At 32.9% G+C, this 26714-nt stretch overlaps 1 protein-coding gene across 1 annotated transcript in view; it reads left to right on the top strand.

The window, feature by feature from the left end:
• LOC125339368 (mitochondrial outer membrane protein SLC25A46-like) overlaps positions 1-26026 on the top strand; it is a 43893-nt gene extending 17867 nt beyond the window's left edge. Inside the window, exon 2 of the mRNA XM_048330514.1 lies at positions 25206-26026. Coding sequence (XP_048186471.1) covers positions 25206-25768 — 563 coding nt within the window. The 3' untranslated portion in view covers positions 25769-26026. The remainder of the gene's footprint in view (positions 1-25205) is intronic.
• Positions 26027-26714: the final 688 nt, after the last annotated feature.

Below are 26714 nucleotides of genomic sequence, written 5' to 3'. Positions count from 1 at the left end.
TAAAATACTGAAGATATCAAAAAGTGAAATTCTTGCCCCAAAACAAAGGTCCCACTCTCAACTTCAAAGTTACTGAATATCAATGACTAACTGAAATAAGGCAGAAAAAAAAGAAACACAATTTGAAAAGTATTTATCTGGAAGGAACTCAACTACATAATACTCTTAATTTTTAATAGAAAAAGACATCAATGAACTCTCTAAATATTTGCTAGAAACCACTTAAGAATTTCTTTGCTTTTGTGCTAACAAATACCAAATATTTGATTTTTTTTGATGTGCATAATATAAAAAACACATTCATCTCTTTTAAGTAAATGTATATGTATTTGTCAACTTAAGGATTTTTCTAATACATTTATTTTACATTAAAGTAAGTCACCACATTTATGTCAATGCATTATTTAATAATGTTTTAATAGACCTACATATCTTTAAAAATTGTTACCCTATATTCAACTCATGCATTTTCTATTAGATATACAAATCTTTAAAAATATTTCTATTTAATTTTCTATTGTTTGTTCTCTTATTGGACAATGGAACTTAGGGCTGATCTATTCATAGAGAGCTCCAAGAATTGGTTTTACTTGCAGGAAAGTGTTCTTGCTTGATATTTCAGTTCTCACTACTAAACAGTTTAAAGATATATATGTATGCATTTATGTTTATATGTACACATGTATATACACACACTATGTATAGGGTACATATGTATGTTCTTACCTATACACTCTCTAAATAGGGTGTATAAATTTATACCCACAAACTATATTATGTGCTTAGTGGTAGCATAATTTAATTTGAAGTTTTTATGAGTGTTGTCAGTTGCTCTGTTTTGAAAAAAAAAAAAAAACACAGTCCAAAGGGAAGCAAAAGTGGAAACTTTCTGAAGCTGATAAGGGAAAAGACTGAATGATAGTCAAAGGTAAATTTCTAATGCAATCCAGTAATAAGGGAAGAATAAACATTAATTTAATGACATGTATTTCTTCTACCTGTTTTTTCATAAGTTGGCCTTCCTTCCAGGCTAATTAACCACTAAACATTTTACAAGCAATACAAGTGCGGAAGCAGTAAAAGATGAATTGCACTTATGAAGTAATTGACATAAGGTATATTGGGAGTTTTAAGTGCTGAGGGCACCCATCGCATCCTCGTACCGGAAGCAAGTTTATGTTCTATCATTTGACAGGGCATTAGTTCATCTCAGAACTCAACATCTGATAATAGAGAACCAAGACTAAAATGAACTTATACACACTGAAGTGGGAGTTGCCTAGTGCAAAGAGCTTCTGAGAAAGCACTTAGTGTTCCTGCCTTGCCATTATCAAAATACCCCTAGTGTTATCTCACATGAATTCTGCTGTTATTTTCTCTTCTTTTGACAGTAAAGTCAGAGCTGACAAACCAAAACAGTTCTCCAAGAAATTCAATTACTGAAATGTCTGACAGTTTGCTTTGCTTTCCTTACTAAACTTTCCAAAGTTTCTCACAGTGTACATATTGTTTGCTTCAAAAACTATGCACGGCATTCAATAAATACAGTACAAAGTGTTCTGGGTGGATATATGAAACATTCAGGATTTAAATATTTAGTTATAAAAGAAGGAAAAGATACAGCATATGTCACTAGTCATTTCTTTAAATTGAGAGCCTATTGTCTTCTATTGTTTTATTTTTTTCAGAAGTTGGGAGAGATAATCCTAAATTATCAATGTAATTCAGAAGATTAGACTTTATCAAACATTTATTGCTCTGAAGTTGAAGTCACGCATGTGTTTTGAGTGCAAATGACACATGCCTAAATTGGAACTGTCCTTCTCTATATAAACATCATTGTATGCCGCATAAACACTTTGACCATTGAGAAATAAGTGAACAAGTTACCATGTTTCTAGCTCTAAGTGAATCTGATCCTAGTAACTGTTTTCCTCAAATCTGAATAGACAATAAATGAGAAAAGCACAGAAAGTCCATATATGTACAATAACATAACATATTATGCCATATGTGTTTGTATATACATTTACATATGTGCTACACATTCATATTTCATTATTAATATATGACTACATATGATGTGATATATGATACATATTAGGTATATGTATGTTTCATTATTATTTGAATATATATATACGCTATGAATGAAAAAAATTAAAATGTGTTCATGAACACATCAACAAATATAGTTTTCTTAATGATTACTACTTTTTAATTTAAATTTATTTTCTAAATAACAAAGAATATCCTACTAAAAATACGTGGAAGAATGTAAAAGTTCTCCATCCCCAAGCTTCTAAAAGTAATCAACCACTTTGTCAAAGTAGCAGCATACAAAATTAACCCACAAAATCAGTAGCCTTTCTGTGTGCCAACAATATACAAGCAGAAAGGGAAATCATGAAACAACTCCACTTTCAATAGTCTCAAAAAATCTAGAAATTAATTAACCAAAGACAAAATAGTTTAATAGTCAAAACTATAAAAAATATGAAGAAAGAAATCAAAGAGGACACCAGGGAATGGACAGACCTTCTATGCTCATGGATAGGTAGACTCAATATTGTGAAAATGCCCACACTGCCAAAAATAATTTACAAATTCAGTGCAATCCCCATCAAAATCCCAATGAGGTTATTTACTAAAATAGAGAAAACAGTCCAAAAATGTATATGGAACAATAAAAGTCCTAGACTAGTCTAAGCAATTCTAGGCAAAAAGCAATGCACGTGGTATGGCAATATCAGAACTCAAAGTCTAGTACAGAACCACACTAACAAAAATAGCTTGTTAGTGGCACAAATAGACCTGAATATCAATGGAATTGATTGGGAGACTCAGAAATTAAACCATACACTTAAAAATTATCTAATATTGTATAAGAAATCTGAAGACACACAGTAAAAAAAATTGCCTTTTCAGTAATTGGTGGTTGGGAAACTTAGCATCCATATGTAGAAAACTGAAAGTAGATCCCTGTTTCTCACCAAGCACAAATATCAATTCAAAGTGGATCAAAGATCTCAATATCAGAACCAAAACTTTGAAACTATTGCAAGATAGAGTAAGGGAAACATTAGAACTTATAGATATAGCTAGAAACTTTTTGAATAGAGTCCTAAAGGCACAAAATATAGGAAAGAAATTTGACAAATAGGACTATATGAAAATAAAAAGTTCCTGCACAGCTAAGGACATAATTATTAAACTAGAAAGACAGCCAATGAACTTGGAAAAGATCTTTACCAGCAACATATCAGACCAAGGCCTAATATCCAATATATATTAGGAGCTCACGAAACTAACCCCTCCCAAAACGTATAAACCAACCATAAATGGGCATGCAACCTTAGAAGAGACTTCTCAGAAGAGCAAAGAATGATGAAGAAATAGATGAGGAAATGCTCATAGGCCTTGTCCACAAAGGAAATGCAAGTCAAAGCAACCCTGAGACTCCATCTTACCCCAATAAGATTGGTCAACATTCTGAATGTTGGTGGAGATATGGGGAAAAAGGAATCGTACTGCACTGTTGATAGGAATGTAAACTAGTACAATCTCTCTTGGCAGCAGTCTGGAGGTTCCTCAGAAAACCAGTATAGAATTTTCCTACAACCTAACCATATCACACCACTCCTGGGCATCTACCCTGAACATTATGAGCCAAGGTATGATAAGGATTCTTGCACATCCATGTTCATTGCTCCAATATTCACAATAGCCAAGATATAGAAACAGCCCAGGTGCCCCACAATAAATGAGTGATTCCAAAAAATGCCGTACCTACACACAATGGAATTTTGCATAGCCATTAGAAATAATAATATGATATCATTTACAGGGAAATGAAAGCAACTAGTATAAATCATCTTAAATAAGGTAAGCCAAGCTCAGAGAGACAAACAACACATGTTCTATCTGGTATGCAGAAATGTGATCTGAAATGCACCGCAACATGTCAATTTATAAAGGACTGTAGCTACTTATACATATGTATACCATTGCAATGGAGGGGAAAGGACACCAAATTCCATAAAAAATGGGTGAAAAAGTGGAGCAGCAGTGGAGCTCACTGGACAGTGATGAGATTGAACTGTACAACACATGGGTGGAGACAAGAGGAAGGGACTGAGAATGACGGAACAGGAGAAATTACATGACAAGAAATGTATCCATTACCTGACTCATGTGTTTTTAATCCTTTGGTACATCATCTCTTTCATAACAATAAAGTCAATTTATTTTTAAAAAAGAAGTAAATTATTTGAAAAGTCTCAAAAACTAAAAAAAGGGTTTATTGAGCTCCCAAGTATGGGCCCTTCTAGCCTTCATGTCACCAGAATCTGTGTGTGTGTGTGTGTGTGTGTGTGTGTGTGTGTGTGTGTGTGTGAAAGAGAGAGAGAGACAGAGAGATAGAGAGACAGAGAGAGAGAGATCTAGGGATCATTTGGTTCCATCCTCTTTATTGCAGAATGAGAATTTCAAAGTTAAATAAATGTCTAAAGCAATGCTTTGGGTTTTTTTGTAATTTAGTGGTAAAATAGCATTATGTTATTCCAAACTGAAATTAATTGTAGTTCTTTTTCTATTAATTAATATGCTCATCTATTAAACATTTTTTCTTGAACAAAATTTAAAACAGTATCAGTAGGTTTCCTGTTTGTTTTTTGTTTTATTTGATGTGTATTTTCTAGAGAACATGTCATGCATCCTACTTTCAATTATATTCTGTAATGAAAATCATCTATCATTGTATTAAAACAAGGAAATGTAATATTTTATCAATTTGTAGTACTTGGTTCGAAGCAATATTACTGACATAGTTCTTTAAAATGGTGCAAAGCCTCTTTGACATAGTGACTAATAAACCAGTGGACACAGTATTGATTATGATTTCCCCAAGTTCTTTGGATAGTCCATCAACTCCCCTCCCCTCATCAATTGATTGTTCTGGAATACCCACCTGTATCTTAAATCCAAGGTTTTGTTTATATTATTCTGTGGTTTGGAGAGAAAATATGATCAGCTAACTGTTCTTGCTCTATCCTTAGATAATATAGTAATATAAATAATATAGTAATATAGATAATATAGTAATATAAATAATATATTAATGTAGGTATTATAGTAATATAAGTTCTTAGATAAATTTCTTCCTCCATTCTTATGAATGACCATTTCAGAATTTTTTGTTTATCTTCTTTTTCTTCTATCCTAGTAGCACTCATATCCAATCAACATCATCTGTGAGCTGGAAAATTGAACTTGCGTCTCTAAAGGTTTGAGCCAGTACTTGCCCTTCTGTTAGTATATTTTTTTTTCTTTTTCAGTTGTGTGGCTTGAACTCAGTGCTGTCCCTGAGAACCTTTGCTCAAAGCTTACCCTCCACAACTTGAGCCACAGTGCCATTTCTGGTTTTTCAGTGGTTTGTTGGAGGTAAGAATCTTATGGGCAACTTTTTGCCTGGCTGACTTCCAGCCATGATCCTCAGATATCAGCCTCATGAGATCTGAGGATTAGAAGCATGAGACACCAGCACTCAGTTTATCTTCTGTTATGAAGCTAAAATGAGTCTATTAGCATTGTGTATTGAATTTTTCTATTAATATACCTATAAAACTTGGTATTTCTATCAACAAATAATGGTATCAGAAAATCTTATCATGTTGGATATCTCTCAGATATTACCTCCCTCATTTTCTCCTTCCTGTGTTGTCCTTTGTCATTTGGATACATCAAATACTATGGCTTTGAGGTACTTAACACACTATCTATTCCTGAAATGCCTGTACTACAGTAAGTATTGTAATCATTTCCTTCTCTGTCTCACTCATTATTGGCTTGAATTTTTATATTACAAATGTTCAAAGAGTACTTCCTTGGACTGTGCCTTAACCCTGTTCCCTCTTTTGTTTTTGTCACCTGTAGACATTTACAACCAGATTATCTTTGTTATTTTGGTTTGTTTATTTGGCTATCACTGTCACTTCCCAATTAGCAATCAGGACCATTAAAAAAAAAGAATTTGCAGGGTTTGGGTCACTATAGTGTATTCACAACCACAATACCACATTTACCATTGTAGACACTTCATTAATATGTGGTGAATACTTAATTAATGAACCTCAGACCCTCTCATTTGTTGACTCAACTGTCTAAAAGTTAAAATATAAATAAAATACACTGTTTTGCTTTATATTTTCCATTAATCTTCTCTTCCTATTCAGATCGTTTCACCACATATTGCCACTTTCATTAGAAAGAAAACAAAATTCAAGACAATTGTGTATAAAATGTAAAGAAAGATAATTGTTATAATGGTGAGACAGGTCAGTGACAATGTGAGTATTCAGGTCAGTTATAGTAAAACTCACATTTTTAACTTTTTCCCACAAAATAAAACCATGAAAGTAAATACAAAGAAAAATTCCTTTCTGGATATTTATGATAGAAAAGAAAAGCAAAGAAAGAAAGAAACAGTTTATAGGTCTGTAATTTGAAAATTGGACAATAAATTAGTAAAGGGACATTGGGAATACTTCCTCACACAGAAATCTTACTTCTTGGAAGGTGGTCATTGGATAGCTGGTAGAAATGTTTTAGTAATAGAGAAAACACTGTCACAGATGAAGCAAATCCCATTAGAAGACAATTACAATTATGAGACTTCTTTTTACCCTCTTATCAAACAAAAGTCTGAATTTTTTTGTTGTTGTTGTTGTTTTGTTTTGTTTTTGTCTTTTGTTCCCTGACCGGGAATCTGACTTTTTATTGCTTTCTTCTCTGGCTTTACTACCATAAATTTTCCAAGGTTAAAGAAAGGATTTTACATATGAATATATTTAACATAATATTTTTTTTTTTTTTTTTTTTTTTTTTTTTTTGGCCAGTCGTGGGCCTTGGACTCAGGGCCTGAGCACTGTCCCTGGCTTCTTCCCGCTCAAGGCTAGCACTCTGCCACTTGAGCCACAGCGCCGCTTCTGGCCGTTTTCTGTATATGTGGTGCTGGGGAATCGAACCTAGGGCCTCGTGTATCCGAGGGCAGGCACTCTTGCCACTAGGCTATATCCCCAGCCCCTTAACATAATATTTTTAAACATTTAAAATAAACTCTAAATTTTACTCCAACTTTTTCCCACAGGATCTTGAAGAAAACTGTTAGCTTCTTTTGAGCTTTCTGGAATCTTTTAACATCTGTCTTATACTAAGATTCACAGAATCAACTGCATTATCGGATGAAAATAAGCAAGAATCTAAATATCCTAATCCAAACTGCAATTTAAATGACTGCAAAACTCTCAAAATACCAAACTATGTACCAGTGACAAAAATTAAAGCACCGTGTAAGATATTTTTCAGAAGCTTTGATTGATTTCTTAGGGATTTATAAGAGGTGATACTGGATAAAAAGAGCTTCACTCTCTGACTTGGAAATTGTTGTTGCTGAAAAGGATGCACAATGTCAAGGTGGCAGCAGCTGCCAGAACTGCAACATTCTGAGATAAAATGAAATATTCCAAAAGGTTACAGAGCTCAGTTTTCTTGACTGAGGATGCTGATACTAGTAAATACTATTTGAGTAGGTACTGTAACCTCCCACTTCCCTCATACACATGCTTAACAGACACAAAATCCATGTAGGACAGAACTTTTAAAAAATGAGCTCTGGTTTTCGGATGAAACTGGTCTCCATATTTTATATTCTTCTTTCTATACATACAGAATGAATCTTATTGAACAAATACTTTAATCCATCATCCATTGGTTTCTTTTGCCATACATCAGGCTAGGGGTTGATTGAACTCATGCCATCAATTAATACCATAATTCTGAGTTACAGTTATAAATTTTAAACACAGATGAGCAATGGAAATTTAAAAAGTTTACAGAAAAATCCATTGTAATTTCTGAGAGAATTGTTGAATACTACATATAAAATACAAAAAGAACATTTTTAAAAGTATTGAAATATTTGGTAGAAAATTAGTCTACACATATAATAATTACCATTTGCTTAGATTTCTTTACAGATAAGGTGGATCAAAAAAGACCAATAATCTCCTAGCTATTATAATAATTTTATAATTAATGAAGTATAGACTATTCTAAATAATTTACTTCCTAAGAATAATCCTCCACAATAGATTTCTAAAAGCAAAATAAAACTAAACTTTTTGTGCATATATGTGTGTAAGTACTGAACTGATTATTTCAAGATCAAAATGTTACAATATTGACAAGAATTGACTGTAAATTAGCATTACAGAAATACAGGAATGGCTTGGTATTAAGTAGCAAAATAGTTAATTACATTAATGCAAAAGAAGAGCTTATCATCATTTTCCTAAATGCTGAAAAGACTTTAAAGGGTGGATATCTCTCAGTATTTTGAAAAGTAGTTTAAAAATTAGTAAGAAATGCAAATTTTTAATTTTAGAACAATGTAAGAAACAGAGAGATCTCTGAAAAATTTAACACAAACTATATTACTTTAAATTCAAGGTAAAATATACGGTCACAATTCATTATTTCAGTTTGTACTGTATTACATGGGCTTTGCCCAGTGAGGAAATGATATAATCAATAACTGAAAGGAGGAAATGATGTTCATTTTATTTGGATGATATTATTCACCTGCAAAACAAAAATAAATCATCCACTGAACTATTAAGATTATGAAAACCACTTAGTAAGATTTCTAGATACAAATTACATAAACAGAAATGAATAATTTACCACTAGAAAGCATATTTTTTAGAAAAACAAAAATCCATAAATATTAGAGGTTGATATAATATAAATTATTATAAATGTACAGAAAACTACTTTTCAAAAACACAGTAGGATGTCTCAATAGTAAGGAAATAATTTTAGATGAATATATTTATTACAAATATATTAATGCACTTATTTTAAATCAATACTACTTAAACAATTGTATGCATAATATCCTTGAATTGAGCTGATTTTTGGGAGGATATTGGAAAATTTTGGAGATACTAAATAAGAGTCATAGAATGCTGTAAGCAGTAGTAAAATTAAGATAAAAAAGACAACACTCTTAAGGTGTTAAATGGGAGTGAGAATTCTTTGAGAAATTGATATGAAATACATCCATGTTACATTATGACAAAACTTATCTATATTTGTTCCCTACTCTAAAACCTATGAAGCTCAGTTTTGTTGTGTTTTGTTGTATGGTAGATTAATTAATACAGTGGAGAACATTTCAGTGCAGCCCAGCAAGCAGGCTGTGGCATTGTTATTACCAGCTTCTTTTAGCCATGTTAATAGTGAATATAATTAGCAAAAAGCTACCTTAAATGTGCTCATGGAACTTACATTAGCCCCCATATCAACAAAGTCTTCTAACACAATGCCTGCTTACTGCTATTGTACTGACTATCTCAGGTGAACACACTGATGGACAATTTGTGCACATGAGGCAACACCCAAAAACAGTATTTAAAATTGTTGAGCACACAGTATTCTGTAGGTCGCATACTGTTTACCTTGTGGTTGATTAAAGGGCTATCTGAATGCCGATCCTATTACATATGCCCAACTTCTCAGAAAATACAGCACTCCATTTGTTAAACAGAGAAAGATGAAAATACAAAAATTTAAGTACAATGGCTATCAACTGAATATAGTAGTTTTTCGATACTATTCAGTCTAAACAATCTTGTAGAAGTACCAGGTGGGACAATAATAACCTCAGAACGACCATTATTCTTGCATCCCTGGGAAACATTTGCAAAAATCTGGGATCCCTTAGCAAAATTCCACCCCCACCCCAAATTCAACCTTTTATGCCTCTCTGGAACAGGATCTAAGAATAGTGCTTAAATTCTTCCATATTTCAGAAGATATTACACAAAATTTTGTAGAATAATAAGAGAAATCACCCAAAAATCATGCACAATAACTCCATCACGTTCTTTTTTACTTTTTAAAAATTTTTCTTTATTGTTAAAGTGAAGTACAGAGGGGTTCCAGTTTCATGTGTAAGGCAGTGAGTACATTTCATATCACTTTCTGACAAATTTTTCTTAACTCAGTATTCAGATAAACCAATTGTAATAGCCTTCTACAACAATAACCAAGTATAATAACCTTCTACAACATGTTGGACCTGTAGAAAACTAATCTTAGTATGGATGGGTCGTAAAGAAATTTTATATTTGCAAGTAGAGTAATTACCTCAGATTGGGTTATTAAAAGATTTTAACAAAGTTATAAACGCTTCATGTGGCAATTCTTTATGTTAAACAATTTTTTTCAGAACTTCTAGGCAGATTTAATCTGTGGAGACAAGAAGTTTAGAGAGTACAGTAGTTTTCTAGCCTCTAGAAAAAGGAGATCTTCCAAAGGACATAAAAAGAAGTACACTAAGTGGATATGAACCATAGGCCACAGACATTTCATAAGCTTTGGAGAGAATTGATATGTTTCCATTAATTCTTACAGTGGACCCTGGGTCTTCTCAAAAGAAACAATAAGAACTGAAAGGAATATTGGTAAAGTATATGATACCCTGCAAAAAGAAATGAATCCAGAAAATATTATACTCAGACAGGATAGTGATCAATATAGAGAAAACAAGCAGACAAATTTTGAATTTGTTAATTCATGGGACAAATTAAGATTAGCCTAGAAAGACATAGCCCAAAATAAACAAGGCAGGAATATAAACATTGTTACAGATGTGTGGAGTAAACATCCAATGTAATTAAGTAAAAATGCAAGCTAATATTTGTGAGATTTATGGATTAGTGTAAGAAATAGACTTAAGATTATTGATGATTATTTGAGATTTGTGTGTTATTTTCCTTTCTTAGCAGTGCTACTTTATTATGTAAGGCAATATTTATGTTAAATAAACACAGTGAATGCATTGTTCTGTGATGAAGGGAATAGTTATTTCATAAATATTAATAGTAAAATGAATCCATGTTGAAAATCAAAAGTCATGCATTTACTTATCAAACTATCAAATGTTTTCTTAAACCATAGACTACCCTACCTAAGTGAGATATACTTTAAGTCCCTTCATGTATTTGAAACCATGAAAAATACTGAATTATGTATGTAACATATTATAGTACAGGTATTGTTATAGCACAACTCAGTATTATAACAAGCGGAGCTACTGATCAAGGGATGGGTGCCATTTGTGGTCTAAGTACATTAGTAAAAGAGATGATTAACATCCTTGCTGGAACAAGGTCGGACAAGCCAAATTTCATGATGGCATTCAGAGAGTAACTTAAGTCTATGAATCATTTAATTCTGAAATGTTCTACTTTATATTGTCAGATCAACCTTAATTAAAAGTGTGCAAATTGCAGGAAAGTGAACCTGTAACAATTGGAAAACTTACGTAATTCAGATATTGTCCATTACAATTTTTAATTTATAATCAGCATGTGTGGCGATCTATGCTCCATGAATAGCCATTATTCAACTTCATCCTAGATATATTGTAAAGCCTTCCAGAAGGCATACTCTGTTTTGTTGATTCGAAAATAGAATTAGATGTTGATTTCTTGAACTCCTCTCCTCCATCTCAGAATCTGTTTGTTCTTAGAACACTATACACATTTAAGTAAAATGAACAAACATTAATACCTCTGGGTACTAGGTAACAAATGGGACATGTTACAATCAATACTGCAGTTCAAACATTTTAACTAGGCCAAGGGTGACAGTTGTGCCCATCTTCTCTGAGGCCTATAAACAAATATCAAAGCAACAACTACCTCAAACAAATTTAAGACACTAGTATGCCTTTAGAAAAAAAGTGTTGTCACATGTACATGACTTACTGATTGTGGTAAAACATACTAGAAATTGCCAGTAGGTGTTTGGAGAATCATTGTCCATTTAAATACATGAAATACTATCATAAGCCACATGAGCATCAAACCATTTCCCAGAAAGTAAGGAATTCGGTGTAGCCATAGTGCGCCAAAACACCTCTGCCTGACAAGCAAATATCTTCATTGAGTAGTCTTAATTCAATAGAGCATCTCAATATCCTTTCCAGTCCGCAGATCAGCCAGTGAAGACAACTATCTACACGAGTTTGACAACTGCTTTCTAAGCTTGCCAGACAGCTATATTCAGAGGAAATATTACTTCAGTAGATATAACTTCAGTGTAGTCTTTTTTTTTAGTCATTGGTAATCTCAGGCACACTTCAGAGATTTCAGGTTTGTTTGAAGATGTACCATTGGCAGAATGTCAGGAGGCTCTGAGACCAACAAGTGCAGTTCTGGATGACTTACACCACACATACTTCCTCTTAGATCTATTGTTCTGTGAGATAATGTCAGTAAAGACCAATCCTCTCCATATTCCTACTAATCTGTTGTGGGGAAATTTCTTTTCTGTCATGTAGTTTGTAACAAGCTAAGTTTTTGTGGAAGATTATCAATTTGGATTTAGTTTATGAGCTGGGGATATGGCTTAGCAATAGAGTGCTTGCCTTGCGTGCATGAAGCCCTGTGTTTGATTCTTCAGTACCACATAAACAGAAAAAGCTAGAAGTGGCACTGTGACCCAAGTGGTAGAGTGCTAGCATTGAGCAAAAAGAAGCCAGGGAAAGTGCTCAGGTCTTGAATCCAAGCCCCAGGACTGGCAAAAAAAAAAAAAAAAGTGGATTTAGTACTTACTGCCTTACATATGAACCTGTAAGCCCTCTGTACTTCACTTTGATAAAAAAGAAATGAAAAAAATTTAAACAATGGATTTAGTTTATTTGTCAAGCCCAAGTCTGTGTAGAAGATAATTTTTATTTGAAGATGTATCATTTGATAAGTTCAACCTATAATGGCATATATATTTGTTAAACATCTAATTTAGTATTGGAAGATGATCCATTGTTTGATATTAAGATAATTATTCTGTTTTTCCTTGCCATTTTCTCCTTTTTTTTTTTCCTATGTACCCTGTTTGATGAGTATAGGGCTTTTGTTTTATCCTTGCTTTTCTTGGCTTTGTTGAATGTAAGGAAGGAGTGATGAAAGTATAGGGAAAGTATCTCTAGGTATTTCCAGTCCAGCCCAAGTTGTATTTGAATATTAATAGTTGAAAATCTGAGACCAATTTATCATGAATAAGCATTACTCAACTTCACCATAGATGTATTTTAAAACCTTAAAAATGGTATACTCTGTTGTATTGATTTGAAAAAGAATTGGTTATTGATCCTGGGTTTTCCTCCCACATCCCAGAATCTCTGCCTGTTCATAGAATCCAAGATATATTTAAGCACACAAAATTAGATAAATAAATAAATATTAGCATTTCTGGCTTCTAATTTTTCATGATTTAGGATTTGTTCAAATCTGAAACACTCTTTAAGACAAATCTGATTTCCATGTAATGTTTCATTACAAACCTAACATTTGTACTGTCCTTGATTCATAGCCAAAACTATGATCTTCCTTCTCATAAGAAGTATTAAAAAGTAGCATTTTGAATTTGCATCAAGGTAATGTTTATAGACAAGGAATTTAGTGTAGAAAAATCTATTGTATAAAAAGAAAACTCGGGCTGGGGATATAGCCTAGTGGCAAGAGCGCCTGCCTAGGTTCGATTCCCCAGCACCACACATACAGAAAACGGCCAGAAGCGGCGCTGTGGCTCAAGTGGCAGAGTGCTAGCCTTGAGCAAAAAAGAAGCCAGGGACAGTGCTCAGGCCCTGAGTCCAAGGCCCAGGACTGGCCAAAAAAAAAAAAAAAAAAGAAAACTCATTGTCTATAATTGATAATCTTCCTGTTTCACTGTTGGATATAGAATACAAAACCATTTCAGGTGTAAGAACTAACAATAGATTTAGATTCAATTATGAAGATGGAAATGTAGCAGGGATACATGCATAATAATGTATCAATTTACTTAAGATAAAGTTTGCATTATAAAACAACCAATATATAAGTTTCTGAAGTGCTTAGCATTCTGGAATAGATATTAAATGAAAGCTTTCCTGAGTTATATTCATGTACACTATCAGAAAACAAAAAAAAAAAACAAAAATAATTTGCCAAGACCATGATGTTTCTTTCTTTAGAAAATAATTTACTGGTGATTAAGCTAATATTAGTAATTATTAGTTTAATTATGATTTAACTAATTTTATGGGCAAAATATTAAAGGTAAAATTTTGTTCTTTTCTATAGTCCCTAAGACCTGTTTGCTCAAACACCCTGTATTTCTTTTCCTTTATCTCATTTCTTGTGTAGAAAAAAATATCACTAGAGAATTCCTCTTCATCTTTGTCATTTGACAGTACACTCTTCTTCATTACTTTCAATTTATTGAGCAGAAATGTATTAAAGCCACCTGAGCCTGTGCTTTTGATGGATAGTTTCTCCCTGACTCTTAGAATTTGTTGGTTTAAAGTGATCTTTATCAGGTCACCTCATTTAGCCAGTTCCCCACAGGAATTTATATCTTTGCAATATTATCTCTTCCTCATTCATAAAATAAAAATAAGTTCAATTCTCTAACTTTTTATTAGTGTACATTAATTGTGCAATCAATTTTATTGTGATATGTCTGTTAGTCACATCCATAGCCCCTCTATTACTCTATCTTGGTCACACCTACCTAGTATTTATAATATTGAAAGATTTAATCAATTCATTTTCATATATACATACATATGAATTACATTACACATACTCAGATCCATAGTCCTCTTCTTTCTATCACCTGATGATTATCCAAAAGTTCTTCTTTAATATTTATTCATTTGTTGATTTCTTGTGTATGATCAAACATGTGGTTACCATGATTTTACTTAAGATTAACATGCTCTTGTTCTATTCTACAGAAAGATGAGAGAAAAACTTTATCAGACATCAGGCTACACCCATGTGATCACATAAGATGATGCCAAGTGAAATGAACACTACGTTACAGAAACTAGAGTTATACCCCTGTTGTAATTATTATCAACATGCCATGTGAAACTATGCCTTGTATTTTGTTTTTTTTTGTCCGTTTGTTTGATTGTTTTGTTTAGTTTTGTTTCTCTTATATTCCCTTCCTGTGGTTGTAACCCCGCTACCCCTATATCTCATCAGAATACCCTGGATACTGTTTATAAAGGTATTAGAACTGGGGAAGGGAAGGGGAATATCAAATATGAGAGACAAAGGACAAAAAGACAAACCATTCCAAAAGCAATACTTACAAAACCATTTGGCATAATTCTATTGAAATTAAGTATGCTGATCATAAGATTTGGTGATTTTTCTTGCTAGATATACACAGGAAAAGTGTATAAAGCAGGTACAAAATGTTGTAAAACATGATGTGCAAAGAAGACAAAATGGATGAGTATAAAACAATCAGTATATACAAATAAAGACACAAAACCAAAGCCTATAATAATACACAGAGTAGGAGACAAATAAATTTTATATTGACTAAATCAAATAAAAATGTATTTAAACAAAATTATTATTTATTATTATTATTACAACTATCATGGTAGATATTCAAATGAAATAATTCATGTGCTAGAGTTTCAAAGAAACAGGACAGCAGGTGTAAGGCTAGAGCAAATGTTCTCAAAGAACAGTGTTTAAATATTTTGATAAGGCTGGTAGAGAATTTTGAAGTTGTTCATATTTTATATCTTCATCTTGGAAGAGACCACTGGACTGATTTTACTTCTTTTATAAGGATTTGAGCTGAATTGCATGATTTTGTATTTTTCCATGTGTGAGTGTAGTTTAGTCTAGTGTCATAATATACAAATGAACAGATTTCAAGGAGAAATTAATTTATACTGTTCTGGATGCTGAAATGGAGGGGTGGGAGAGTGAATATTGTCAAAACGATTTGTGTAAAAGAAAAACATGGACCAATGAATCTTCTAGGTATTATTTGCAAAGGGAAAAGTGAAAAAGACATTGTGAGTGATGTGAAATGGATGCATACAATGTGTGCATATGTGAGTATGTCATATTAAATCCCTCTTATAATGAACTGACATTAATATAAATATGAGAAATACCAATGCAATTGCAAAAGTTAAAAATGACTTTGATAATAAAATGGGGACATACTAACAGAAATAGTCACTCATATATACTCATATGTAAGTAATCTATTCTATACATATTACATAGCAGGTGAGTGGAAAGTAGAATTTTTAAATAACTGTTTCACATTTATATAAAATCATTTTGAGACTCTATAAAATGCATAGTTAAAATTCATGGCACACTAATGTAATAGAATAAATAGAAATGCTCTGTGTAAAGTAAATGAAGTATAGATACAGAAGTTTAATATTTATATGTGGTATATTATGTATGAATGATAAAGAAATATAAGAAGTCATATAAAACATCTATTGCTTTTAAGCAAATGAAATAGTTATAGATGACTTCTTATTTAGATAAAAAGGAGACCAGAAATTGAAGATATGTTTCATAGACAATCCCTAATTTAAAAATCCAAAATGTGCAGCAATTTTTGATCATCAGCACCATAAGCCCTCCTTCATGTATAAGTTTATTTAAAAATTATGCACAAAATTACAACCAGACAGTGCATAGAGCAGAAGTACAACAAACGTGCTCTTTGCACTTATACCCTAGCCCAGAGATATTTCATTATATGTCGAAATTTAAAAAAAATCCATCTAGGTTCTAAAACAATTCTAATCACAAGCATTTCAGATAAGGTATCTGGAAACTGTATTCACTAAACAAAATAGTTGCAAAACGAGTTACTTGGTCATTAGTAGTGTTGCCATAACAACATGTGGTATTTCTGCCTTACATGTTCCCCTGTTTGTATGTCATAATGTTAACATTTTCAAGGATCCAGGAACTATGAACAGGATGCTTTAAGATCTCCCCTTGGATGACCTTTCACCTGCCTTTAATTTCAGTCTTATTAAATCATTAAACTGAGCTAATGTAAAGAAAAGAAATCACAGGAAGTAGTTCTGAGTTAATGTGTCACAGCATAGTTGAACGTTTCAAATTTTAACTCTGTCAGTAATTATGACAGGCTTGGGAGTTATTAAAATAAATAAGTCATGTTCCCTATCCTTGAGAGCTTATGACCTGCTGAAGGTAGCTTGTAAGATTATTTTAAAACTAACTACAAGCCTTCTATGTAGTGTCTCTTCAAGCAGTCCATACCTGCTGAAGGTAGTAACCACATGGGCTCTGAAATACTTCAAGTACAAGTCGACTGCTTGTAAGAATTTTGGCTTCACTTGTTTTCTCTTCAGTATCAATATGCTAAAATTACTCAAGTAGAGTATTAATGGAGTATAATTGGGACTGAGTTCAGTCCAAACCAGAATTCCTCTTAGCAAAGGTGACCAACATAAAAGCTATAAAAAAAGGTAAAGGAACACTTTAAAGAAATGTTGGCTAAAGTCACCCACCTAAAATAGATTTTTAAGAGAAGTAATATTACCTAATGTGAAAATGAACATTGCATGTGATTAATTATGTATATTTTATGATCTAAAAACTTCTATGTATAAAATACATATAAGGGGGGGCATCAAATGCTTTTGAAGTATGATGTGAAAAACAAACCGTCGTTCATTTATAAAGAACCCACCACGTAAAATAAAATCTTTTTTTTTGAGAAATGATAAACTTTTGACAAATGTATCAGCTGAGCCACAGTGACTCATCAAAATGTTTGAAAATTTAAATGTTACAATTTTCTGACAAATAAATTACTTTTAGGCAAAGTAAAATTATCAATAACTAGAATGTTCGTAGTGCAAGTACATCAAACCACTAACTTCAGAAACTTTAACAAAAGATCTAAATCCGAAAATTTATGAAAAATAAATATCTAAACTCTTTTACAGTATATTTAAAACACATTTAGTGTGAGATGCATAAATGTACATGAATGTATTAAAGTCTAATTGGACACGAACTATTTGAAAATTCTTCTAATCCAAACTAAGATTGAAAAGGCTTTGGTCACTGTTGGTTTACACATGTAATTCAAGCTATTCAGGAGGATAAGATTCAGAGATTCACGGTTCAAAGCAAGGGAACTCATGGTGGGGGGGGGGAAGGGAAAAAGGGAGGGGGAGGGGGGAATGGGGGAAGAGGTAACAAACAGTACAAGAAATGTATCCAATGCCTAACATATGAAACTGTAACCTCTCTGTACATCAGTTTGACAATAAAAAAGCACAAGATACCTTTTAGACAATCATATGATAGATATTATCAAAGTAGATGTATATTAACCATATGATCCAAAAAAGCATATTGCTTAAAATTTTCTCTGAGGAGTTGATAACTGCACACACACACACACACACACACACACACACACACACACACACACGAACAAGAATATTTGCCACAACCATTTTGTAATAGCTAACATTTGATAACAACTAAATTGCAGTAGGTGAATGGAGTTAAGTGGCACACCCAAATAATGAGGTTTTATTTAATATTAAAAATTTAGCTATCAGGCAATGGAATTACATCAAGCAAATGCATATCACAAAGTTATACTGCAAATGTATACTAAAAATGCATAGTAACAAATAGACTTTAGAAACCAATCTGAGAAGGTGTGCATATAGTGTAATGCTATTCTGACAAGATGAAACTATTGAAAAGGTTAGAAATATACATTAATTTTGTTTAGGGACTTGGGGAAGAAAGGGACTAAATGTGCAGAACACATTCAGAGGGGTTTAAGGCACAGATACAGGAATGATATAAGGATGAATACACAACATTGTACTATGTCAAGCTTTAGAATTTACACCACGGCTGGCCCCTAATGGAAACTATGTACACTCTGTGATAATGATGTCTCAATTTGTGTTCATTGATGGGAAAAACTAATATCAATCTAGTGTAGCATGTTGATAATTGGGAGTTGGAAATAAGAACATGTGGGAATTTTCTATACTTTCAGCTCAATTTTATGCAAACTGCTCCAAAATTAAATTATTAAAATAGAAAGCCACTTGCCAATAGACACTGCACATTAGTATTAAAAGTTAATGAAACACTTGATAATAACTACTCTAAATAATACTACAAAATGGCCAAAAAAGACACATATGAAGGTGCTAAGCTATTAGTTTTACAATAGCTAATGCATTCTAAATATTAAATAAGATAAACAATTGCCAGTAACAAGACATGCTGGAGATAATGCAAGATTAAAATTTAGGGATAGGGTAAGTTGCATAGATAAAGGCTTTTAACAAGATTTTTGTCAATTCAATTGCAAAATCTTCCAAATTTTATGCTATGGAAAGCCAAAATCAAATGTAATATATATTGCAATAATCATATAAAATATTCTTAATTCCATTTCATGGGAAAATGCCAAGTTTTCCTAGAAGTCAGTTATTACATTTCACAGTGATCAGAAGACTAAAATGGAAAAGTGGAAACAGAATATTGACACCAGCTACAACTTCATGCGCTGATGACAGAATTCTAACTGGTCCAAAACACTGTTGCTATCAGAAAACATTGTCTAGAGTTAATCCCTTTCAATGCCTTCTGTTTCAACAATTCTGAATTCTTTTTTCTTTAAAGTTTTTATTATAAAACTGATGTATAGTGAGGTTACAGTTTCATACGTTAGGCATTGGATACTTTTCTTGTACTGTTTGTTACCTTGTCCCTCATACCCCCCTCCCCCTCCCTCTTTCCCCCCCTGTGGTGTTCAGTTCACTTACACCAAACAGTTTTGCAAGTATTGCTTTTGTTGTTGTTTCTCTTATTTTACCCTTTGTCTCTCAATTTTGGTATTCCCTTTGAATTTCCTAATTCTAATACCAGTACACACTGTTTCCCATTCACTCAGATAAGACTACAGAGATAGTTTAGATACAATCACAAGAAGGTGATACACGAACATCATCAATAGTAGAAACTACAGATACACATGGGATGTTGAAAGTAGTTACAACTGTGATATAACAATCATTTCCATAAAATGGAGTTCATTTCACTTAGCATCATCTTATGTGATCATAAGGGTATAGCTATTGGGCTCTTGTGATCCTCTGCTGTGACTTGCCTAAACCTGTGCTAATTATTCCCAATAAGGGAGACCATAGAGTCCATGTTTCTTTGGGTCTGGCTCACTTCACTTAGTATAATTTTTTCCAAGTCCTTCCATTTCCTTACAAATGGGGCTATGTCATTCTTTCTGATAGAGGCATAAAATTCCATTGTGTATATGTACCACATTTTCCTGATCCATTCGTCTACGGAGGGGCATCTGGGTTGGTTCCAGATTCTCGCTATGACAAATTGCGCTGCAATGAACATTGCTGTGCTGGTGGCTTTACTGTGATTTTGTTTGTGTTTTTTTGGATAATTACCCAAAAGTGGGGTTGCTGGGTCATAGGGGAGTTCTACATTTAGCCTTCTGAGGACTCTCCATACTGCTTGCCAGAGTGGCTGAACCAGTTTACATTCCCACCAACAATGAAGTAGGGTTCCCTTTTGGCCACATCCCCTCCAACAACTGTTATTGTTAGTTTTCTTGATATATGACATTCTTACTGGGGTGAGATGGAATCTCAATGTTGTTTTGATTTGCATTTCCTTTATGGCCAGTGATGTAGAGCACTTTTTCATATGTCTATTGGCCATTCTCATTTCCTCATCAGAGAAGTCTCTTTGTAGGGCTTTAGCCCACTTGATGAGTGGGCTATTAGTTCTTTGCGGTTTTGTTTTGGAGGAAGGTAATTTTTTTAGTTCTGCATATATTTTAGATATGAGGCCTTTGTCCGTTGAATGGCCGGTAAAGATCTTCTCCCAGTCTGTGGACTTTCTGTTTATCTTGCAAGCTATGTCCTTTGCCGTGCAGAAGCTCTGCAGTTTGATGCAGTCCCATTTGTCCAACCTTTCTTTGATTTGTAGCCTTTCTGGGTCTTTGTTCAGGAAGTTCCATCCTGCGCCAAGGAGCCCAAGTGTTTCTCCTACTTCTTCCTTTAGTGTTTTCAGGGTGTCTGTTTTGATTTCGAGGTCTTTAATCCATTTGGAATTGATTTTGGTGCAGGGTGATATATAAGGATCTAGTTTTAGTTTGTTGCATGTGTTGAGCCAGTTTTTCCAGCACAATTTGTTAAAGAGGCTATCTTTCTTCCAAACTATTGTTTTAGCCCCTTTATCAGAGATTAAGTAGGCGTAGTTCTGTCGGTTCATTCCCAGGTCTTCAATTCTGTTCCATTGGTCTTCAGGCCTGTTCCGGTGCCAATACCAAGCTGTTTTTATTACTATAACTTTATAATACAGCTTGAAGTTGGGTATTGTAATTCCTCCAGCACAGTTCTTTCTGCTTAGGATTGTTTTTGCTATTCTAGGTCTTTTATTATTCCATATGAATTTCTGGATTGCTTCCTCTATTTCATCAAGGAAACAATTCTGAATTCTGTTATATGTCAACCGCAAGGAACATATTTCATCACATTCATATCAGAGTAAGCATTTCTTTTGATTCAAATATTCATCATTTGCTATGATGAAAAGAATTCCAGTTTCTCCTGTCATTCCTGGTGGTAGGCAAAACACTTTCTCATAGGATTCTTCAGGTTTAACAACTGACAGAGACCTCTAGCTTTGCAGCACTATTGCAGGCAATGCCTGCAGCGTTTGCTTCTTCCCACTGCTGCTGTGACCTCTCAGAGTTTTTTCTCAGGTACTTTGGATAAACGAAGTTGACTGACAATGAAGGGCAAGTTCAAAGAGCTTTATTTAGGAAAAAAAGAATCTGGGTCCATGGCCTCTGTTGAGGTGTCTTTACACTGCGAAGATTAAAGGTGATTAGTTGTCTCTGTATAATTAGGTGTTTGTAAAGTATTGTTTTATTGGTCAGGTCCTGTGATACCTTGACTTCATTCACAATAAAGGCCCCTCTGCAAATTCCTCCTTCCCAGCACTATGGGAGGGCATGAAAATTGAGAAACTAAAAAGGGGCTAGATGAAGCCAGAGACAGGATCTTTTGTGTCCTATTGGACTCTCTTTTTAAATAATATTGTTTCTTTCACATCTGTTTTTGGCTTGCCTAGACAAGATGATGTCCTGGGGTGCTGGAACCAACCAATTTACCCTTTCAAAGACATCCAATATTGTTTTTTCCAGGTTTTTGAAATATGCACTGTTTTGTCATCATCCATAATCACCTTACTGTGTGACAATACATTAGAATGTAACTGTTACAATAATAAAAAATTCTCACAGATTTTTATCATTCAGAAAGAAAGGCTTTAAAAACTAGATATTATAAATTGTACATAGTGAATGGGTTTTCTTTTTTATTTTTAAACTAATAAACAGACACAAACTTTGGAATAAAACTCAATGATACCTCTATATCATTCACCTGCATTCACAAGTTTTTCTTTAATATTTTACACATTTATTTTATACTTCTCTCTGCAAAAAAAAGTTTGGTGAATGATTTAAAAGTGAAGAGATACTAACCTACCAAGCCTACACTTTAATACATTTATCTCTGAGAAACAAATATACTGCTCTCACACCTACAATAAAAACCATATATATCATTTTATTAGAGGTATCAACCATAGTTCTGTATTCAGATTTTCCCATGTTGTCCAAAGCTGTTTCCTATTACTTTTGTATTTCTCACTTCAGATTCCAAAGGTCATATAGTTATATCAGGGTATATAGTAAATCTGTTGATCTCATATTGTACCTGGGAATTTTCTGTAAAAACCCTTATGATCTTGTTATTGTATTTTTCTTTTATAGAATTGAAATAAGTTAAGTTTAAATTTGTGATATGCTTCATTGTACAATATGGATATTTTTACATTTTTTTCTCATAACTAAATTAAGGTTAGATATTTTGAGTCAATATTAAACATAAGTGCAATATTATTTTATTGAATAATAATGGAAGTTATTTATGATTATGTGAAGTTTGTTTCTCCAAACAACCTGTAGTGTTTCTCCATGATTGTGTGAAAATTCTTTTACTCACTGCATAAACTTCATCAACTGAAAGCCTATGTAATGACTCATTTTTAATTTTCTTAAGTTTTTTTCTCTTTGTTTTGATGTAGCTGATACATTTGAGTACAAAGAAAACTTTGAAAGGGTTTAGACCTCCTCCTTTTTAGTGGGTGTAATTATAGACCTCAAAATTGTTTGTCTAATTCAGTCAATGATAACAGCATTCTGATTCCATGTTCATACTTAAAAATGTGCCTAATATGGCCAATGAAGTCCTTTTAAGCTGGACTCTGCTTTGACATGACCCATTTTATCCTTAGTATTCTCTTATCAGGTTCATCAAAGTTTCTACATTAACACAATGTGGATTAATGTTAACTAAATTCTTAGGCAAAAAAGTAAATTGACTTACATGCCCCTACTCATTTACGTTCATTAACCCCAAGTTGCCAAACATAGCAATCTCAACTGGAATTTTTTTCCATAAACATATTATTTATTTAATTCCCCTTATGATATTTTAAGATTTCATGTCAGGGCTCAACTAATATGAAATGCAACCTAGTCAGAAGACTTCCCTTTATTGGAAAACAAAAGTTTTACAATTTTATTCCACATTAAAGGTAACTACAAAACATAGTTGCATGGGAAATACTTTCCTAAGGATCATTTTCATCTAAGTTTAGAATATTTGTTTATAAGGCTTCAATTCATCTATAAATATATCTTTACACATAATTTTCATTTCACTTTTAAAAGTCTGGTATAGAATTAAAAAAATACCTGTTGTCTTCAAAGTAAAAGCAAGACAGTAGGGTTGATAAACGCGAATATCAAGGACTTCACAGTGTGACTCCTTTAAACTTGAGAATATCATGAAACCTAGGAACTATTCTAATTTTTCTTATATTATGTTTTACATCCTCCATAGCAAAAAAAGAAGTTCTTTTTTCATATAAACAGAGGGGAAAATGGCATTTTTCCCCAAAGTGTTAAATTCTTATTCTATACTGTAACATTTGCACAGAACATTACAACTCTAATATAAATTCTCAAAATAATAATAATACTTAACCAATTCTTATGTTTTTTCAATAAGAAGAGGCATTTACTAAAAACAATTTTTGCAGTTTGTCAAAATGTCAAATTTGAACTAAATTATATGTCTTTAATCTTACTCTTACTATTTTAAATTATATTAATACTTCCCCTGCTCTTGTAACTGTAAAATATAATCCACACAAATCATAATTGACTTTTAGAGTACTAGAATGTTTTGACCACTCAAGAAGTGATTTTTTTATATTTTCACAAGTTCTACATAGTAGAATCAAATATTATTTCTTTCTGTTGAGAGACAATAACATTCTGTCACAATACATTTCATGTTTGTTTTACATTATGCTCACAAAATTTTACTGAGCTGAATCTCATTCTCTTTCCTGGAAAATAATAATTACTTACATAAACTTTGATCCAGGAAGAGTCAGAGATTCTTCCTAAGGACTAAATCAGATTAAAATATTTTTAAGGGATTCTCCATGCATGTGGAATTTTGTTCAAGAAATAATTTACTGATAATTAGAAATCATTTACTGATACTTTTATTAAGAAGAATTTAACACTTATTCAAATCAAACTTTGGTATTTAGTAAAACCATCCAAAACTACATAGGATATTATTGGGGTAACCAGAAAAAAATTAAAATCACATCACATTAAAATTAAAATCAGATGTCTTGTGTGATAAGTATATCCAATGTACTATGCTTGTTTAATTTCCCATTCTATATATATTCCAAACTCCAGAAGATCCATACCAAACATGGAGGGTCCTAAACGTTGAGTTTGTAATAATTCAATTAAAATTTGCCTAATCATCTCTCCTCTGATACTAATAGGAGAAAGTAGGAAAAAAATATTTATTAGATTTTTACATATATTTTATGTTTATAACTTATTGATTAAGCATAGCTTTTTGTTTGACTGTTTCATCTATTGTGCTGTGCTGTGTAGCAATGTGGCCTGCATGAAGAATACCTTCAAGGACCTACAGGGTGAATGTGTGCTTGAATACACTTTTACCCATACCCTGTCCCTCTAACACTGCCATAGGTATGTGTAGGATTTGTGAAATGCTTTGGTTTGTCACCAGTTCCATGAAACAAATGAATGCTTGAAAATTTTTCCACAAAATGTGTGGTAAAAATGCTTTTGAGGAAATGCTAGCATACTGGAATGTATTAGAGAAGGAATCGGAAGAGTACTAGGCTTGGGAGTGCCTCATAGCAAGCGACTCCTTCCACTACATTCCTTGATCTTCCCTACGGTGCTGCATGGAGTTCTTCATTACATCATTAGCACAGTCATTCAGAAGTTTGTCCTGCTAATCCTAAAGAGAAAGAGTTGCAATAGCCACCTAGTTGAAAGTGGTTGTCCCTTACATTGTATACTGGAAGCTTATTTTCCAGAACTGATTGCTAACTTTGTTGCCAGTCTTTGCTCTGATGTAATACTTTACCCACTGGAAACAGTTTTGCACCGACTTCACATTCAAGGAACACGCACAATAATTGACAACACAGACCTTGGCTATGAAGTACTTCCAATTAATACACAATATGAGGGAATGAGAGACTGCATCAGTACCATAAAGCAGGAGGAAGGAGTGCTTGGTTTTTATAAAGGGTTTGGTGCTGTAATGGTACAGTATACACTGCATGCAGTTATCCTACAGTTTACCAAAATTATTTACACTGCACTTCTTCAGAATACCGCCTGAGATTTAGGTTCTATCACTGCTTAGTCGAGAAAACAGGTGGATAATTTGCTATGAAATTATGAAGGATAAAAACAACATACTAAGTCAAAAAAGTGGATTGGAAAGGGAATCTGGTAGGCAAAGTCCAAGCTGATTAAATTGACTTTTCATTTCTTTCAAAGTATACCTATATATTTTGGATCAAAATGATTCCAAACTTCCAAACTCAATAAAGATAAGACTGTGAAAGAATTAAATTTGAACGTAGCACTCATGCTAAAGTAAAATTGTTGTTGGGAAAAAGCAAAAATATCATCATTAAATGTACAATGAGATTTCATTTAATTCAACCTACACTACCTGACCGTAGGATTTCTTACATTGATTTTTACCTTCTAGGTTGATTTTTGGTATGTGATCCTCAATGTAACATAGTATCAGGAGGTCTTTAAGCAAATACATGATTTCATTATTGGGAAAAAATTATTTAAGGATTACATCTAGCAATCTGTCAGCAGGAATCAAAGAAGTTTAAATTGTCTTTACAGAGCTATTTTAATGGCTTGTATATATGTATTATATAAAGCCAATTTGTGCACAAATATAACTTGGAATTCTGTACTTGTAGCTAAACATTGCATAAAAAGAAATCATCTGCTTTACATCAGAGTAAAATAACAAAAGCCGAGATGCCCAAATGATTTAAGTCAAATAGAGTGTCCACATCCAAACTCAGTGTTTCAATGCCAGCATTTGTGCAATTTTGTTTGCTTTTAGCTAGCAATGTGATGTGTCAAACTACTTTTAGAGGCACTCTTTAAGAAAGTAATCATGACAACTCTTACTGTTTCCATATTTACAAATTTGTGTACTTAAGCCTCACTCGCCTTTCATTTCTGAATGACTTAGAGGAGACAAAATTAAATTTCACCTGGAAATTTGTGTCTCTTGCCTTCTATAATAGTCA

Source organism: Perognathus longimembris, chromosome 21 (genome assembly GCF_023159225.1).
Source record: "Perognathus longimembris pacificus isolate PPM17 chromosome 21, ASM2315922v1, whole genome shotgun sequence".
Taxonomy (NCBI): Eukaryota; Metazoa; Chordata; class Mammalia; order Rodentia; family Heteromyidae; genus Perognathus; species Perognathus longimembris.
This window is presented reverse-complemented; position numbering and strand designations above follow the sequence as displayed.